We start from the raw sequence: 18,279 nt of genomic DNA on the forward strand, positions 1-18,279 counted from the left end.
AAAGAAAACCTTTAGCACAGCACAGTATTCTGTTAACTGGTTGTGGTTAAGGTAAGGGATAGCACTTTGTTTCAGCTGTCCAAATGAATGGAAGTCAATGTAACTGTGTGAAATAGTGATTAGTAAACATTTATTATGGCAATCAACAAACCATTCCTACACAATCTACAATATAAATGATCTAAACTAACATTTCTGATGAGGTTTACTGCCATCTGTGTGGCAGCTCACAACTTTATTTTAAGCATTTATGTCATCATTTGTAAGTAAAAATTTGGAAAAGTTCAGCATATTTATTTGGAAACACTCAGGACCCCGAAAGTCTTTGGGAATGACTAACATAAACTGTTATTTAGTCACAAAATATTATGTAAAGAGAAAAATCTGCATCTTTCCCCTTTAATCTATATCACACTGCACCAAAGTGTAATGATTTATTTCTGCTGCCACACAGTTTAAGTGTATGATCCTGCACACAAAACAACAAGGATGAAATCATTTTTTTTGTGTAATTATTTCACAAGTGTCATCTTACATCCTCACTAACAGTATCCTGGCGTTCTCTGCAGTGAGCTGGAAGCAGAGTGGATGTAATCACAGTGCAAACAAAATCAATCCACACGGAGACACACGGTTAAGTGTGTGTATTATTTGCATTGCTGCCGGAGGCTCAGAGTCGACAGCCCATCCCTCCTGAGACCGTGATGGTCTCTCCTGTGATATAGGAAGCTTCATCAGAACACAGGAAGGCAATCACTTCACTGATTTCCTTAGGCTCTCCGACTCTGTAGGGAGCAAAGAAGGAAAGAAGTGAAAAGCAATGCTGTAAGAAATAGGAAATACTTGACGTGTATGCAGTATTAAAATGAATAGAAGCTATTTAGAAGCCGTAAGTGATTAGCTGCACAGAGCTGCATGTGAAATACTGACATTTTCTTTAGATTTTACATCTATATATTTTTATTTTGCTTAGGGCTGCACGATTAATCACATTTTTTCCAAAATCACAATATGGCCTAGTGCAATTTGCTTAATAGCCAAAATGTGTGTCAAATGACCAAACCTGACCTAAACACATCATAAGCTGAAGAGAAAAGATCAAATATCTTCACAAATATAACATAGTTATCATTTTTAATGTGTTATTCAAATGAAAATGACAACAACTGTCAATCATATCTCAACTAGAGTCAAAATAATCCCAATTAGATATTAATATGACATCATTCAGCGCTATTTTGTGGTGTACATATGCCCTGTATTTTCACCTGGTGGCCAACTTGTTCATCCATAAATGACTCGCATATTTATGGGAAGACACATAATTGGAGGCTAATTTCCACGTGAGCATGAACTGTACCTTTTAATGCTGAGCTGCTTTTTGAAATCGTCCAGGAAATCCTCACTTTGCCATAACTTGGAAAGAACAAAGCAGAATATCATTCAGTGGGAGTAACTTAACAAAGAAAACACAACTGTGTGTATGTGTGTTTTCTCCTCACTGCAGAGCTGAAGTTTGTCTTAATAAGTCCAGGAGCCACACAGTTGACTCTTATGTTACTCTGGGCCAGTTCAGGAGCCAGAGCTCGGGTCAGACCCAACAAGGCTGTCTTACTAACACTGTAAGGACCTATGATCTGCAGGAAGAGAACCCAAAAACATCATGTCACGTCTTTATGCTCTTCATGAATGAATGCTATTTGAAATTTCTAAACTCCAGCACATGAAAACGTGAAAATAATGCACGATTCACTGTCTTTTGCACTAATCGGATGCATTCAAAGACCCTGGTAAACGTCATTACTTCTGCAAAACACACATGAAGTAACTTACTAAATGCTTGCTGCTGCCACCTTGTGATAATAGGTCCACCACATATTGGGGTGGTCATTGGTGTAGAAATATTAGTATTTATAAATACTCGATTGAATAGATAAAAACATTTGTTTTATATATTTTCAATTCTAAGAATTGTCAAAGTCATTGTTCGACTATTTATAATCAAGTGAATAATCGTGCCTATCTCTAATATTTAAGTCAGTTCTTATTTTTGAGTTTGAATCCTAAGCAATTGGTTTATTGAGTTCAATAGTGAAAGTAACATGACGTATAACCACTTGTTGCAACCAATGTATGAAGAACATCTGTGAATGCCTGTGTACCTAATAAAGTGGCTTGTAGGTGTACAACATTGATTATTGCTCATTTTTTAGTCAGTCTAGCCCAACAATATAATATATAGTCCTTCAAACCTATATTACACTAACTTTTAATTTTCATTCACAATATAATACGAACAATATAAGTCATTTTCTTAAACATACTTGACATAAATGTTCTACTCATGCCATCACTAACCCTGATCGGTTGGTATCCAGCCACAGATGATACAAACACAACATTTCCTCCTCTGAAAGAAAACATTCAAAGCATTTGAAGTCATATAGGTTTGAATGTCTGGATCAAATGTAGACGTTATAATATTTTGTCACTCACCCCCTCTTTTGCATATGAGGCATCACCAGCTTCGTCATGAGGAAAAATACTTTCACATTGACAGACAGGACCTGGAAGTAAAAACAATGAATTTTCATGAACTAAAGAAGACAGGCGTCACAGACTGATTAGAAGAATTCCTCAGCTTTTTTTCCCCAGCTCACTAAATGAGTCATGGAGCCTCCATGTACCTTGTCCCAGATTTCCTCAGTAGAGTCCATGATGTTTCCAAAGAAAGGGTTGACAGCAGCATTGGACACCAGGATGTCAACACCTCCACACTTCTCCACAGTCTGTTCCAAACACAGAGTGGAATCACTGATGAGGTACTGTAATCACTGTCTCTGATATCTGTCTGACTATGATATGTGTCCAATATCCCTCTATTCTTGGCGTAAATACTCCCTTTAAAGACTCCTTAGGTGCATCCCCGAGTCAAGAGCTCACCAATTTAACCAGGTTCTCCCGGTCTTCACTCTTGTCAACGTTACAGGTGGTCCCAGTCACTTGGATCTTCTGGCTCTGCAGCCACTCCACGGCCCTGTCCACGTTTGCCTGTCGTCGGCTGCTCACCACCACATGGGCTCCTCTCTTTCCCAGGGACTCAGCTGCAGCCAGACCAATTCTGAGGAGGTGGAGAGAAGTAAAATGACACACTGTATATCGAGACCCACAGAGAGGACGTGAAAGATTTTTTGAGGTCGCCAAATAACTTTGCACACTTTGTTTGTGTGTTTTAGTTGACATAAATGTGCATAAACTCGCAGACCACTTTATTAGGTACAGGAGGACACTTTAATAAAGTAGCAGGAGTGACACCCAATGCGGTTTTATGCTGAGTAGCACATCTGCTTCAAGGTTTGTCATGTTGTGCATTCAAACTAAGGCTGCACAATATTAGGAAAACATGCAATATTTGATAATGTAGTTGAATACTGCAATAAATAAACAATTGTCTACCTTAAATGTAAGTTTGTGACTTTGCACAAACTAAAGGAACAATAAGAATATGTTTCTTCGCTTTCAAAGATATCATAGACTGAAGCAGGTGTGTAATTAGTTCACAGACCACAAAATAGAAGTAACAAGAATAAGATTCTTACCCATCTGTGGAACCGGTAATTATGGCTACCTTTCCAGAAAGGCTGCTTTGAGACATACTTCTTTGACCAGCGACAAAGTTGGTCCCAAGGCACCTGAAAGCACTCCTCCACATTACCCGAGAACAGTCAGCAGCCGCTGAGTTTATACAAACACCGCGTTAGTAAGGAGGGCAAAGGTCACTTGAGCTGTATGCCAGTAACATATGTAATGTAACGAATAAAAAAACCTGATTTGTCTGTCATTCATTCGAGTTTGTGCAAATGGTAGGCTACGATGTAAAATGTGATTGTGCCAAAATACGAGTAGGAGAATAAACTCACCCTTTTATACGTTCAAACTTTAACATGGACGTGTTTGCACCTTCGGTTATGGACGGATCCAGTCAGACAGACTTTTCTGGGTAAAAGTCCCTCTGTCAAAATAAAAGCCTCCGATGAACACCCACTCGTGTTTGGTTAAATGCAACAGACGCATTCAATGAAATGTCAATTAGACTTGACTGAGGTAATTCTAAAATGTGTTTTAGCGACTAATTATAGTAGCTGTGTGTGGTGTTTAGTTTTAGTTTTCAGAATTGACTGTGTAGTTCCGTAATTAACGACACGATTGTATCGTCCTCAAACGCAACTCAAAAAGAGTGAGCCAATCACAAAAGCGGTGTGCCATGAGCCGCGTTTGGCTGCGCTGACTTCGTGTAGTACTGGATGGGTCTACCCTTCTCATACAGCATGGCCTTAGCACCCACATTGCACTTGTAGATCAGCGGACAGCGTGAACGTGCTAGGAGGCGGGGATCATTTTGTTGTCACCGTCGAAGATGATTGAACGTCGATGGCCAGAGATTTTCACGCTTGAATAAAAGTGATTTCAGGTCTTACAGTGTGCGCCGATAACGAAGTTTATCGTGATAAGGAAAAAGCAAGGTAACTGTTGTACATATCTGGCTTTTTGGTGCTAATGTTGGCTCAGTACACAAATATGCTTTCGTAGGTTTACCCGACGGTGCTATTGTTGTTTAGAACTAAATGTTAGCATTAGCAGCGAAAGACGATGCCGATAAGCAGCGCTAGCTAACGTCAACGATACCAAGCCAGGCCGGGACAACATATATCACATTCTTGTAGTAGTTATTTTTTTCATAATGTATCATTGAAACTGTTCGTGCTGTTACATACTCAACTATGTGTTATATGGTTTTCTGGTAAGAGCGCACCTCTCATTTATCTACGACGCTAAAGCTTACGTTAGCACTCTCTGAACGGGCAACATTTAATGTAGCTGGGCGTGGAAAGCATAGACAGGTGGTGTTGCTGCTGCTGCTGCTTTTTTCATTTCCCACGAGTCTAGGTGTGTTGAAAATGAGTTGCGAAACAAATGTGATAAAGCGTTTTCCCATTGATTGCAGGATCCATATGACGGCGCACGACGAGGCGCTCGGATTCTAAGATGAGTCTTACCCAGGCACAGCTGTGTCTCGGCGGCACGGATTTTGTCTGGTGACCCGCACCTCCTAGAGACACACTGCACATCTTGATGGACGATCCAGATTGACCAGGGCTTGAGTTTTAGTTTCTCTGAGACTTGACCAATAATCTCGCCATAATGTCTGTCTCCGTGAGTACTAGTTTGTTTGATTGAACATGTTGTATCTATTTGTGTAGCATCTCATTAACGAAGGGCACATGTGACCAAATCTCTTTTTATTGTTTTTTATTGTTTGTTTGTTAAAATGGATGGTGAATGTAATCAAACATTGTGCCAGAGTTGGCTAAAAGGCTTGTGTTTTTATCTATAGTTTATGATATAATGTGATAATACACACTATTCAAATTAGGGTCAGAATAATAATTAAACTAGTAACATTCATTTTACTAGTTTAAAAGAATTATAATAACCAGCTTATAAATTCGAGTGTTTTTTTTTTGTTTTTTTTAGATATTAAACATTTTCTGGTTTTCAGCCTCTTTACCCCATATGAAGAAATAAGACAAACTAGATATTACACACCATGACCAATTGAGTAATCATGGAAAAAGATTAATCTATGATGAAAATAACTTCGAGCTGATACCTGTGAGCCAAAGTCACATAATAACTTAAAAGCCATAAAGCAATGGCAAAAAAAACAAGCAGCAGGACAATATAAAAATACAAATATATTATTATCAAGCACATGCAAGCATTAGTATACAGAAATGTGCAAAGGGACAACACAAGACTGCATTTACAATATAGTGCACGTGTTGTTTCCTACGTAAAGCAACAGTACTATTACAGAACATAAATACGGTGCAAGACCGTACTAAAACAACACGGGCAGAGTGAAACGCTGCAGCACGTACTCTAGTTGTCTTGAAACGAGAGAGAGTTGCATTGGAAACATGCCCATAATATTTTGAACTTCTGGCTAGTACTTTGTCAGAATGCACATGAAACAACTGTCTGTACACAGTTAATTAGAGGCAGTGCCCTTCACACCCTCTCTCTTCAGATTCTTTAATTTGCAGGTTCAGACATACTGCTGCATCCCCAAAGCATTATTAATTTGCACTATTAAAATGAGAAGTCTCTCCTACCTTGATTTTTAGAGGTTGATCGTGAAGCTCATCCAATGGGCTTTAGCTTCGGTGGGACCCCTTTGCTAAATGCTGTTAGTGATGCCACTTGTGCTGTAGAGGGAAAAAACCTGTCAACAAAGACCAATATCAATGTGAGCAACTTTAGCAAGGCAATGTTTTATTCAGGATATTTAGTAGGTTACATAGAGCTAAGAATCATAGTTACAAATCTGATTAGCCTCTCTTTTGTGATGTTCGCCTTCTCATATGTATTCCCTCTTTGTGATTAGAGACCAGAATAAACCAGTGCCCAGACCAACATGACCTACATCTTCCTGCCTCTGTCCCTACATGGCCTGTCGTGAATTATGAAAAACACATTACGTAATAGTTCCTGGCAAAGAGATTCTCATTGGGAAAAAAAAATTTAATTTATCCTCTATACAGGTTTTCGCCTCATTAACATTGCTGTTTAGTTTAACAGGAAAGGCATTTAACATCTGCAATTATCAAAATAACTCTGCAATGGACCATACCCAAACATTTCTGCCACCACAATACAGTTAATGGAGGAAATAGAGCACAGGGTGACGTAGCAGAGAGTGTCAATGAGTCACATTTTTTTAAAAAGACAATTGGATGATCAGTATGTGTTGAGTTTTCAATGTGTGATGAGATATTCTTCATCCTTTTGTGAGCCTGGAACACAAAAGCCTGTTTAGCTAAAAGGCACATTTCTAGAGGGCATAACATTAGTATAATTTACATTGTTTTATGTTCCTATCTCACCAGGTTTCAATATTTTATCTGGATACTCAATGACTCTATTACAGTTTTATTGGGGGTCCCACATGGCACAACCGAGCCCAGTGTTCCCCAGGGGGTTTCTTTAGAGAATGAAAGGGGGCTTGACTCTCTGGCTTTGGGTTGGCAATTAAACTCTAAACAGCAAGGGACAGATGTGCCTCTCATCCCCTCCCCCCCCACTCATCTCCCTCATTACCATTAAGCCCCTGTTGTCCATTTGGTCATTGATCCTCCCTGAGTGTGCCCCATTTTTCGCCCTGCTTCCTGGGACAGTAGTGAATTTGGAGATAATTATGATGGTGGTTTTTACATTTTTACATTTTTAACCATCTTCCTGTCCTCTGTCACTCAGACACTCTATGAGATCTTCCCCATACAGCCCTATTCACTCTTCATTCAACAACTCTAAACAATCATCCTTTTATATACGGCCTACTTGCTATTACTATGTCAATGGATTTGCTTGTTTGTTGTGCTCAGATTAGAGACGCTACATTTTGTCTGTTGATTAAAGCCTACTTTAAATGGCTATTTTGTGTGTGTGAATTAGTGAATGGGTGGTTCACGATTTCTCCTCTTGTCTCCCTGCTCCTTTTAGACGGTTTTAGCAAAAGCGCTGTTTGACAACACGGCAGAGAGCCCGGAGGAGCTGGCTTTCCGGAAAGGTGACATCCTGATGGTGCTTGAACAGGAGCAGAGTGGGGGGCCGGGCTGGTGGCTCTGTTCTCTTCATGGAAGACAGGGCATTGCCCCTGCCAACCGCCTTCGTCTTCTTCAGACTGCCCCGGCCCCAGGCTCAGATGCTCGCCGTGGCCCTGGCGAGGACTCTGTTTACCTATCACCCGGTGCCCCACTGACTCGATCTATTGTCAGCAGCAGTGCCGAGGACATAGATGGAGTGTATCGCTCTCCTCCAGGTGCAGGTGAAGGCCGAGGCGCTTTAAGGCCTGGAGAGCTCCGCAGAGTCGAGGGTGGACGTCCACGTTCTCACTCCAGCTCTGGCACCCGGCCCAGACCTGACTGGGATATTGGAGTGGCAGGACGTCCACGCTCGCCTTCTTTGAGGGGAAGAGGTACAGAAATGACAGGAATGCTCTATCAGACTCCAGTCAATCCCATACAAGCATCAGCAGCTCAGCATGCCATGCAACCAGGAGCTGTAATGGCTCAAGAGTCTGTCTACCTCTCTCCCAGTGGAGCACAAAGGTCAGCTGATGAGCCAGAGGACACTACATATCTCATTCCTAGAGAAACACTAACGGGACCCTCGGATGACTGTTACTTGGTACCCAAAGGTACACCACTCGCAGGTGATGATGTTTACCAATCCCCCACAGGAGGAGTTGCGTCTACCTCTGTCTGCTGTAATGGCCCTTCTGCAGTCAATGGTACTCCCCAGTCCAAAGTGAGTCACGACTCACCTGCAATGTACCAAACACCCACTGCTGTGGGAGCAAACCTTCACAGGACTCCAGCCACTGTTTTGGCCCACCAGCACCCAGCTCAATTATCCCCAGCTCAAGCATCTCCCAGATTTAACCCTACTGTTGCCAGAGGCAAACCCGGCCTCGCCAGTCACCGGGGATCGCCTTTGCTGGTCAGAGCAGGGCAGGTCAGGGTTCCAGGGTCACCAAACTTTACCCGCAAGCCACCTCCACCTGCACCGCCGGTGAGGGGAGTCACCAGAAAAGATACACAACAAGCAATGCAATCATCATCGGTCGATTCCAACTCTGTTCCCAAACTTGGTCCTCAGACAAACTCTGCAAGTTTACAGCAGGAAGAAGACAAACCGAAGGAAACTCCTCCCAGTAGGGAGGAACGTATGAATAATGGGCTGGAGAAAATCATGAATGTGCACAACAAAAAAGGAGGAAAAGAGGACCGCTTAGATTCTGTGGATGACCAGGTATGTGTTAGCTTCTCCACATAGTTGCAAAGTGATTTTGCATTTGTCTGAGTTTCATCACAATGTTATGGCAAATCATGGTTGAGAAGGCCTGCAGTAATAATAGTAATACATATATTTGTTGACCATGTAGGTGTATGACACTCCTCCCAGTGGCAGATGGCAGCGTCCCATCCTGTCTTCCCTTGGTGACGATGACAGCATCTATGACACCCCTCGCAGTGTCCCACCACAAGCTGACTCTGAGACAGAGGTACAGAAATCTGGTTACTTTGCACGTTTGCTGTGTCTTGCTTAAGACCATCTGTTGAATGGCTTTGTCTTGTTTGTTACCCTTATTGCCAAGGCCTTTACAAACCACTAAGTTATTCACACATGAATAACATTTTTTTTAAACCTGTATCCAGTCTATGCAGCTTCCACATCAGCAATGAGCGTAACTGTGGTTTTTAGTTTTTTCCAGCTGGCACACTACACATCTAACCAATCGGAATGTATGTTGATGATGAAGTAAGATTACAAGTAAGGAAAAGCACACAGCTGGGATTGTTAATTAACAAACATGAACTTCCTCATTAAGTAAGTCCTGAAGCTGTAAAAATTGCCTGAACAGTTCAGGCCTTATCATCATCATCAAAACAGAGCTATACAATGTTTTCTATTTTGTTCTTAAAAGGTTTTCCGTAAACATAGCATTGTTTCAAGAAAGGTTTTCATTCACTTGCACTCGTCCAAAATGGCTTTAAATGCTGTAGTACATATTCCAGGCCTTTTATGTGATGCTCTAACACTGCCACAGAAATAAACCAAAAAATGGAGAAGAAGACGTGGAGCATGTGCATAAAGCATGTGCCCTGTTTGCAAACTTTTTTGTTTAAATAAAACTTTATTTTAACAAGTAAACATTACACTGTATACAATCACAGAAACAGAATGAACCAAGCCAGGGGGGAACAAGGAAAGAAAATAAAAGTTATTGTAAACAACAATAAACAAACAAACCCCAAACACAAGACGACAACAATGACGAGGAACGTAGGGATGGCAAAAGCAAATTGCACATTGGTTGTATAAACTCAAGGGTGGTGTTATCCAAAAATAGCATTTTAGGTCTCCCAAAACACCAATGTGGAAAAAAACCCTGAAAAGATGCTCCACTTCAGCATTGACCACACTCACGGATATATATTTGCTTTTTTCTGTTCATTCAACCCATCATCACTACGTGCTGACTCCACTCTGTGACACGATTTATATTTTCTGGTTCTTACCATTTATTCGCTTAATAGCGTCACATTTGGTGTCGAAATTAATCTTTGAATAATTCAGTTTTGTGCCGTGCATTTCATTCACTGTATTAGTCACAACAGTAGCTTAATATAAGTACTTGCTCAAGTGTTAAGTATGTGGGTGGTTTTTTTTATAGTAGGAGATATTTTAATGTTTTTCTTTTTGCAGAATTGACATTTGGTTTTAATTTGTGTGCAGACATTACCTACATGTGTAATTGCAGTTATCCATTTCATTTGCTTTAATTACAAAGTGGAAATCCTGAGTAATAACTTCCCCAGAAACGAGTTGGGAATTGTGACAAACTAGTGTCGAAATCATGTCTGAACAAGTGAAGTGATTCCACAAGAACAGATGACTATCATGTATCGTGTCACAGTTTCTCACATTCTGCTATTGGTGTATCTCCCTGCCCCCCTGTAAGGCGAGGCCACACCTGTCTCAGTCTGTGGTGGGAGCTTGTCTATCCAGTCCAAATGCTGCTTCTATTTTCTCCCAGTCACACCCATCTGTCAGGGCCGTGCCAAGGCCAAACCACCACCACTCTACTCCCCAAGTGATCTCCCCTTTAATGTTACTGAAACAAGTCTGCCAGTTGTTGGATTTTTTTTTTGCTCTTTGCCCACAATTACTGAATGTGGACTGCAGAGTCGGTGCTTTTACTCTTTAATGTTAAATGGTCCAAATGTGTCTCTGCCATTAGTGGTCAGTGAATCTGTGTTGAATCCTTGAACAGCTTTCAGTTAGTTTCACTTTACCAGATCTAGTCTGATCACCCAGTTCACATGGGGGGCTTTAGAAGATATATTAAGCAACCAGTATATTTACAAGAAGGGAATTATTGTGTCGGTCCGAACAAAACTCAATCAGAAAATGTACTAAACTCAAAGTCGGATTTACACCACACCCAGATAATGCGGTTGGGAGTGAAATTACTATTGCATGTTTACATTCAGCAGGACCCAAACTGGCTTAAATCTTTTGCACATGTTCCACACTCCCTGCCACCAGACTTTAACTGGAAAATAATAGTATAAGCAGGTTTTTAGACTGACAAGGAAATTAAATGTATTAAAATTTATGGATGAAGAGAAAGATGGAATGAATGAAAGATATGGAATGGTGCGCAACATGATACCAACTAGCTACCAGCTTAAATTCTTTTGGTCAGTGACATAAAAAAACCTTATACTAACACACTTCATTCAATTAAACAATTCCTTGCTTGGACTTGTATGCTGAGACGAGGACTGTAGTCTATCTGAGTGGTGTAGTTGAGTAACGACAGAAGCTTAAATTAACTGTGCATGGAAATACTGAATCGTTCCCAGAGGCTGTGTTGCAACCCACAGCTGGGTCTCGGGAGACAATTGTTTTCGTAAAATGGCTGAAATTCTTCCAGCCTCACATAAGATTGATCTGTAAACATGCATAAACAGAAATGTGTGGTTTCAAAATAATATCAGCTTTTACAAATGGTAGTAACAATACATGTGACAACAAATTTGCCTTTGTCCTGTGTCGTTTTGTGAACTGCGATGGAGTAGTTAATTTTTAAAAAGTGGGTTCCCATATTATAAGTTTAGGTGAACAATGGTCTAATTATTACAAATGCTTAGGGTAAACTTTGAGTACGTAATGTATTTGTGATGAAGTTTGCCTCAACAGCACAATTTTTCATCATCTACTGTACACAGAAAACCTGTAATTCAATGAATGTGGTGCTCATATATAGAAATGATCTTTCTTCTGCCCACTCGTAAGGTAAACAAGACAAAATATCAAAACATCTTCTTTGCTCCCCTAATTCTAGGTTTATGATGTTCCCACCATCACTCTGAATGTGTCAGCAGCTGATGTTCAGCCTGATGAGACTGATGATGAAGTTTACAGTGTCCCCACACTTCCAGGTGTGCCTTTGGGGCCAGGAGAGTCCACCACCAGCCTCTCTGTTGAGGACGTTGCCCATGTTGGACAAGCTTATTGTGTTCCCGGACCTGAGAAACGAGCCAGCAGTGGAGATCATAACCAAGACTTTTCTGAGCCCGACTGTGGCATCTATGACATGCCTGCTTTGATTATTGAAGTCCTCCCTCACTCCTCCTCATCCTCCTCCACTTCCACACGCCGCCTGTCTTGTTCTAGTAATGGTTCAGGAGATGTGCAGTGGAGAGCTAATCTTTCCAGTCTTGTCCACTCAGTGCTGAGCACGTCCTCTGGCCCGGCCTCGTCTCTGTCATCACGTGACCTGGCCGCCTCATTGGCTGAAATCCTGTCCACATGGAAAGCCAGTCATCCAGGTGACCCACCTCCACCTCTTCAGCAGGCTTGGGCTCGTCTATCAGATCTGCTGCCGGCGTTATCTGCTATTGGCGGCGCTCCTCCATCTGAGGGGCTCTTGTCGCTGATTCAGCGGTCCCTTGAGGAGAGCGCCCTCCTTCTGCAGGCCCAGGGACGACCTCGCCTGCCTTCCCAAGAATCCCTGTCCCGCAGGCCATTGCCCGCTCTCCCCGTGCCTGATGGGAAGTCATCTGGTGGGATGGGCTCTCGTAAAGGCAGCTGGATCCAGGAGAGACCCCTGCCTCCAACCCCTCAGCCTGCCTTCCCTTTGCCTCCTGCTCCATCAACTGTTACTCTCACAGTGGGACCTATTAACGGAGAAGACGATCCCAGCAATGAGTACGCTGGTATCGGCTTGACTCCTATTCCTGCTCCAGTTCCCACTGGAGACAGTGTTGGATATGTCAAACTGCAGGTCAGTTTTTATGTAGGCATGAATTTTATTGTCTGGATTAGATTTTTTTTGCCATTTAGGTTTTAAACAATCTAACAAGAAGAAAATAAATTAAAGCTGTATCTGGATCAACATTAAGGCAAATTAAGTACAGATAATACATTCATTGTTTAAGAATAGGCAAAAATACAGTTTAAAAATCTAAACAAGAATTTCAACTTAATCATAAGTTTAGACATATTCCAATGATTTTGGTACTAATTAAGTCTAAAGACTTTTTTTCTATGAAAACCTTTTTGTTTTTTAGTTTATTGAAGACCTGTCTCATTTATTTAATATTAATTTATTTATCTGTGTATGCAATATTCAGTGTTCTGATGTTTTCATGATTCAAAACATTATTTCCTTTTGATTCAATTTTTGCAAAAAAGCAACAGGTAATAAATACCAAAAATGGAACTGCAAACGTATCTGTAAACCTTTTCTTCCCACACAAGGGCAAACCAGAGCCCCCTTCTGATGTCATGGTCGAAAACGGACAAATACAAACCATCACCACAGAACCAAGGGTGAGTGTTTTCCCTCTGTATTTTTACCTCCACACATTTAATTTTGTTCACTTCTTCAGTTTTAAGCAAAACTAAAAACACAGTCAATCAATGAGTTATCTGTGTTGACTCGTCGCATGTGTGTTCACTGTGCTCTTTGTTTACTAACGACTCATTGATCCAGTCTGCAGCTCCACTTTGGCTTATGATCTTGTATAAATCCATCTCAACCCCAAAAACCAAGTTCACCACGTTTACCCACGGTTTACTGAACTTTATGTCACAATCTCCTTTGTGGGTTTTTGACCCATGAATCCGACATCGACAGAAGGTGTTTATAATATCAGAGCTGAATGCTGTTCTTCTGTTTACTGTTGCTTTAGAATGAGGTCATGTCTTGTTACCACTCCGTCTGCAGATTCTTCTAGATTTCTTGCTCATGCCACTGACGAGTAACAAGAGATCACTTGTGAATCTTTAACAATATTTCCTTACATTGAATGGAGGCTGCAGGACAATGGGTGAAAGAAAAGCAGTCATTCTGTTAACAGAGTCACATACTGTATGTGTGACTTAATTTTTAGTAGCAGACTTGGTCACGCTTATTTAAAAGAGACTGCACATGAGTGCTGCAGAATGATTTTGGTAAATTATCAAGTGGAGTTGTAAAGCCATATTATAGATTTTATAGAATTTGTATGTTTTCTGGGTTGAGGAGGTCAGATCTGCTAGCTGTATAATCTGCTTCGACTCTGCTGCTCTGATGGCATTGAAGGGTGGGAAATCAAGGGCCCGCCCTGACCTGGTTATTGAAATGGTATGCTGCCTCTTCAGAGTTCAGAAAATGGACTGTAATATGATATTTATGTGGGTCCCTGGACTCTCAGGAGTTGAAGGAAATTAAATGTCTGATAAACTGCATTGGCCAAGGAAATAAAAGATCAGGTCTCTCTTGTGAATGAGACACTGGTTCTCAATGCGATTATCTGTACAAATAAAATAAAATTACGTTTTGGTGCATATAAATGTTTGCATTTGAACTGTTTTCAAAACCATCTCAAGTCTTTTTTGGCCTTGAGTCATACAGTTTTTGTGTCATCATTTTAAATTGTTTACAAATGTTAACTCTGCATCCTGGTTCATTCATCTGCCTTACACTGATTCACAGCCTGCATGAAACGGAAAGCATGAAAAATTAGTCAAACAAATATCTAAATGTCCAGTTCATAAAGAAACTGAATGTATGTATGTATTATTTTTAACTTAACTCAATTGTGATGTTTAAGCAACTCTTACCAGTGTTTCTTGATTGGGCCCTTTTGAGTTTAATGATAACAGTTCACACTATTTGTGTGAATTTTCTCTCATAAGTTCTAAATTAATATTTTTCATGTGCAGTTGACCCCTTCCCCTCCTCTGCCGGTGTCCCTCTCGCTGGAGGATTCGGAGCTGCTGTCCTTCTACTCGTCTCAGAGCCTCGCTCACCTCTCCTGCCTGGCTGATGCCATAGACGTGCTCTTTGGCAGCGTGCAGGGGAACCAGCCCCCCCGCATCTTTGTTGCACGAGGAAAGAGTCTCATCGTGACGGCACACAAACTGGTCTTCATCGGGGACACTCTCTCCCGCCTGCTCACTTCTGCTGACCTGCGGACCAAGGTATCTTTTTTTTTTTTTTTTTTTTGGAAAATGAAAATTCACATCATGAATGCTCATTCATTCCCTCACTCGATGTCTACCGCTTTATCCTTCACATTAGGTTTGCGGGGCTGCTGGTGCTAGCATTCACAGATCATGAATGCTACAAAAAAGAAAAATTAATTAAATAAAAAAGAAAGAAGACAATGTTTTCTCATAATAAAGAGAAAAAGTCAGTCAATTTGAACATATATACTTTGTATAACTGTGTATACATATACTGAATACAGACATACTCGCTGCATTTGAAGAGAGGGTCCAGGGAGCCCAACTTTCCATCAGTTTTAGTCTATATTTAAAAGGCTCTCTGATCTCCTCCCCTTAATCATGTTTGTTACTTCACCCCACGTGGTGGAAGTGAAGTATTGTTTGTTGTGGCTCTGTCTGTGTGTCTGTGCTTCCGCACTTGCTTGCAGTATAAGCAACAGAGGCTGCAGGCTTTTTAGAATTTGTGATAGGCACACACGTTGCCCAAGAATTTTGACCCTGATGTGGACCCTTCTCATCAGGAGTCAGACACGCTACCGTTGCGCCACAGAGTCTGTTACACATACAGGCCGACAGAGGCTTGTTGCGTGAATGGGGTGAAGTCTGCCATATCTGATTGCCTTGTTTTTGTGTAGTTGCTTTGCCCAGAGACTCAAATCATTTCTGTTCTTGAACTTTTATTTTCTTTACAGTCTTGAGCAGTTGTTTCTGACTCAAAGTCAGTTCTCTTGTACATCCCCATGTATCTGCCCAGTTTCATATAAAAAGTGACATTTATAAAACTTTACAAATGCCCTTTTGTTTATTTCTTCCTCTTATTTCAGATCACAACCTCAGGTGGGCGACTCTGCCAGGCCTTGAAGGCGGTCGTGGTGGCAACAAAGGGAGCTGCACAAAACTACCCCTCAGTATCAGCCACCCAGGAGATGGTGGACCGCGTCGCTGAGCTCTCCCAGCAGGCGGCTGGCTTCTCCACTCTGCTCCAGCGGCTGGCAGAAATATCTTCATGATATTTCTAATCTCTTATGTAAATTTATATACACTACACATATATTTTCTCTCTTTCTCAAATGCCTTATTTGTTGGTACCTTTTGAATGGGATTGGTGTAAGTGAAGTCGAATCCTGAAGTAAGTGTTTATCCTTGCTGCAGCTGTGACTAAACTGGGTTTGGACTGCTGGTTCTGTCTTTAAATTGTGTGCTGGTTTTCCTTTGTTTATATTCTGACCTCTGTGCTTTGATGCTGAGCACACCTTCTTTTTTTGAGTGTTAACTTATTGACTATTTGAAGCCCCTCTAAGGCTTTGATTGTCCATGCAGACTGCTTATTTTGGGAGCTTTACTTATTATGTTTGCTGTGTCCCCCCCCACACACGATAGCCATGTGTCCTTCCTTCCTCTATTTATTTAGCCATCCCACATATTTCAAAAATAGCACAGAAGGAGACCTTGCATCCTGTTTCTGGCCCTGTTTTTGCTATGATACCTGAAAGGCCTCTTGTGATATTCATTTTGAAGCAGTTGAGGCAGCACAGCAAGTGTTTGGGGCTAAAAATTGTAGAAAAGGAAGAGGATGTGGATGTGGAGCAGGACATTTGCCTTCCATTCATAATATGTGCATGTGTGTGTTTTGTTTGTGTAGTGCCAATTTCTCCTTTGCACACAGAGGTATGACAGTAACTGTAACCTGTAACAGCTTGAGGTTCTAATCCACTCATTGAAGAAACATCTGTATTTTTCAGTTTGCATTCATGCAGCCTCATGGATTAACGCCCCTGTCTGACAGAGATAATATCTGAGATTTAATGCAGTAACTGTCAGTGAGCAATGGTAGTTGGTTGAGAAATTGCCTCATCCTGTTCTTTCCCACAGTCTTGTGATATTCTTTCAGTAGATGTCAAACTTGTTGACCAAGGTTACCAGTCCCTACATGTTCTGCATTGCCACATTTGTTTGACTTTCTTTGCTTGTTGTTGTCACTTGTCAACAGTGCCTCTGATTTTTAGTCGGCGACTTTGCTGTGTGGGGCTAGGATAGAAACTCTGGCTGGTTATTATATACATAAGAATATAACAGTGGATTGCAGTTAACTGAAAATCAGTTGTTTTGTGTTTTCTTATCAATATATTTACCATAATGATATGTCCCAGCCAAAGTATAAACTGAAATGAAGCACAGTCCACTTTCTCATCGAAATAAGGCAATCTTGAATTGTAATCCCATGAAAACAGTTCTGTTTTGCATATCAGACTTCCATTACCTTCTGACCCTTTTTATCTACATCGGACATTGAATGCAATAGTCATCAACAACATAAATACAGCTCAATATGAAGCTACTTTTAAACTTGTTTTTCATAATCGCATTAGACAGTTTGGTGCTTGAGTGTGCTCTTCAGTTGTGTATTTAAGTTGTTTTTGGATTTATTTTCTGTATTTTAAATTATATTGCATAACCCAGGTAACCATAACAGTATCACCAGACCACTGCATAATCACTTTTTCAGTTGTGTGGCATAGTGTAAACATTCTTTTTGAATATAGTTTCTTCCTGCTGTTACATTTTTTCCTCTGCAGCGCCACTTTGTGGACGTTTGACGCAATCCATACCTCTCTGCCGTAACACTATACTAAATGAATGAAGGGAGCACAATAAGTAACCTTTACCTGCATATTTATTGTGATAATTTTTCTATATTATGCTTTTCAGTTTGCATGGCTTTAACTTACTTACATTTTTTATATGAGCATCCTTCACCAGGGTTATTTTCGATGATTTTCAATGAACAAAATAAAACATCTGGGGAAAAACATTAAGTTTTGTACAAAAAAAAGTTTCCACACTATGTGAATACGTTTGAGTCTGTTATACATATTTGCTGAGGTACCGAAATGACTCTTGACTTTTCTCCCACCGGAAAAGACACATAAACCTTTTTACTTCACACTACATTGGATGTCTGCCTGTCTATTGTCCCTGTTCAGAATGCACAAATACATCTTTTGCTATTAAACAAATGTTTGGATTATTTATTTGTAGTGAGTGTCTGTCAAAATGTATATTTCGTGTAACTGCAGGAATAGTTGATCATATTCCAAAGATCAAAATTCAAATCTATCCAAAAGCCACTTCGGCGAGATTAAATAGTGT

The 18,279-nt window shown here is 40.8% G+C and overlaps 2 protein-coding genes across 4 annotated transcripts; one reads left to right on the forward strand and one right to left on the reverse strand.

The window, feature by feature from the left end:
• Window positions 1-108: 108 nt before the first annotated feature.
• Window positions 109-6,269, reverse strand: dhrs4 (dehydrogenase/reductase (SDR family) member 4). Of its 3 annotated transcripts, none has more exons than XM_058624131.1 (10): window positions 6,177-6,269; window positions 3,921-4,012; window positions 3,600-3,735; window positions 2,944-3,121; window positions 2,688-2,789; window positions 2,497-2,567; window positions 2,359-2,410; window positions 1,503-1,637; window positions 1,361-1,416; window positions 109-785 (listed from the first exon to the last, which is right to left on the reverse strand). In XM_058624131.1, exons 3-10 carry the CDS (start codon window positions 3,710-3,712, stop codon window positions 671-673), a joined length of 822 nt encoding a protein of 273 aa, XP_058480114.1. In that variant the 5' UTR covers window positions 3,713-3,735; window positions 3,921-4,012; window positions 6,177-6,269; the 3' UTR covers window positions 109-670. The 3 variants fall into 3 exon arrangements, with proteins under 3 accessions (XP_058480114.1, XP_058480115.1, XP_058480116.1); XM_058624132.1 differs by lacking the exon at window positions 6,177-6,269 and adding an exon at window positions 5,058-5,074; XM_058624133.1 differs by lacking the exon at window positions 1,503-1,637 and having other exon boundaries at window positions 6,177-6,265.
• efs (embryonal Fyn-associated substrate) lies at window positions 4,297-18,157 on the forward strand. The gene is made up of 8 exons (XM_058624125.1): window positions 4,297-4,523; window positions 5,006-5,214; window positions 7,564-8,874; window positions 9,008-9,127; window positions 11,978-12,919; window positions 13,396-13,467; window positions 14,845-15,102; window positions 15,954-18,157. The coding sequence occupies exons 2-8, from the start codon at window positions 5,203-5,205 to the stop codon at window positions 16,137-16,139; spliced, it is 2,901 nt and encodes a 966-aa protein (XP_058480108.1). The 5' UTR covers window positions 4,297-4,523; window positions 5,006-5,202; the 3' UTR covers window positions 16,140-18,157.
• The last annotated feature ends 122 nt before the right edge of the window (window positions 18,158-18,279 follow it).

The sequence above is a fragment of the Solea solea genome, chromosome 3 (assembly GCF_958295425.1).
Source record: "Solea solea chromosome 3, fSolSol10.1, whole genome shotgun sequence".
NCBI classification, from domain to species: Eukaryota; Metazoa; Chordata; class Actinopteri; order Pleuronectiformes; family Soleidae; genus Solea; species Solea solea.

What these genes read in the sequence shown, in the direction of transcription:
- dhrs4 (XM_058624131.1), bottom strand. Translation starts at nt 3,712, where the DNA reads ATGTGGAGGAGTGCTTTCAGGTGCCTTGGGACCAACTTTGTCGCTGGT. An exon ending in AGACAAACTTCAGCTCTGCA is followed by an intron (nt 1,417 to 1,502) that starts GTGAGGAGAAAA and finishes GTTCTTTCCAAG; the next exon opens with TTATGGCAAAGTGAGGATTT. An exon ending in AAGCAGCTCAGCATTAAAAG is followed by an intron (nt 786 to 1,360) that starts GTACAGTTCATG and finishes TGCTCCCTACAG; the next exon opens with AGTCGGAGAGCCTAAGGAAA.
- efs (XM_058624125.1), top strand. An exon ending in AAGCTGACTCTGAGACAGAG is followed by an intron (nt 9,128 to 11,977) that starts GTACAGAAATCT and finishes CCCTAATTCTAG; the next exon opens with GTTTATGATGTTCCCACCAT. An exon ending in CTGCTGACCTGCGGACCAAG is followed by an intron (nt 15,103 to 15,953) that starts GTATCTTTTTTT and finishes CTCTTATTTCAG; the next exon opens with ATCACAACCTCAGGTGGGCG.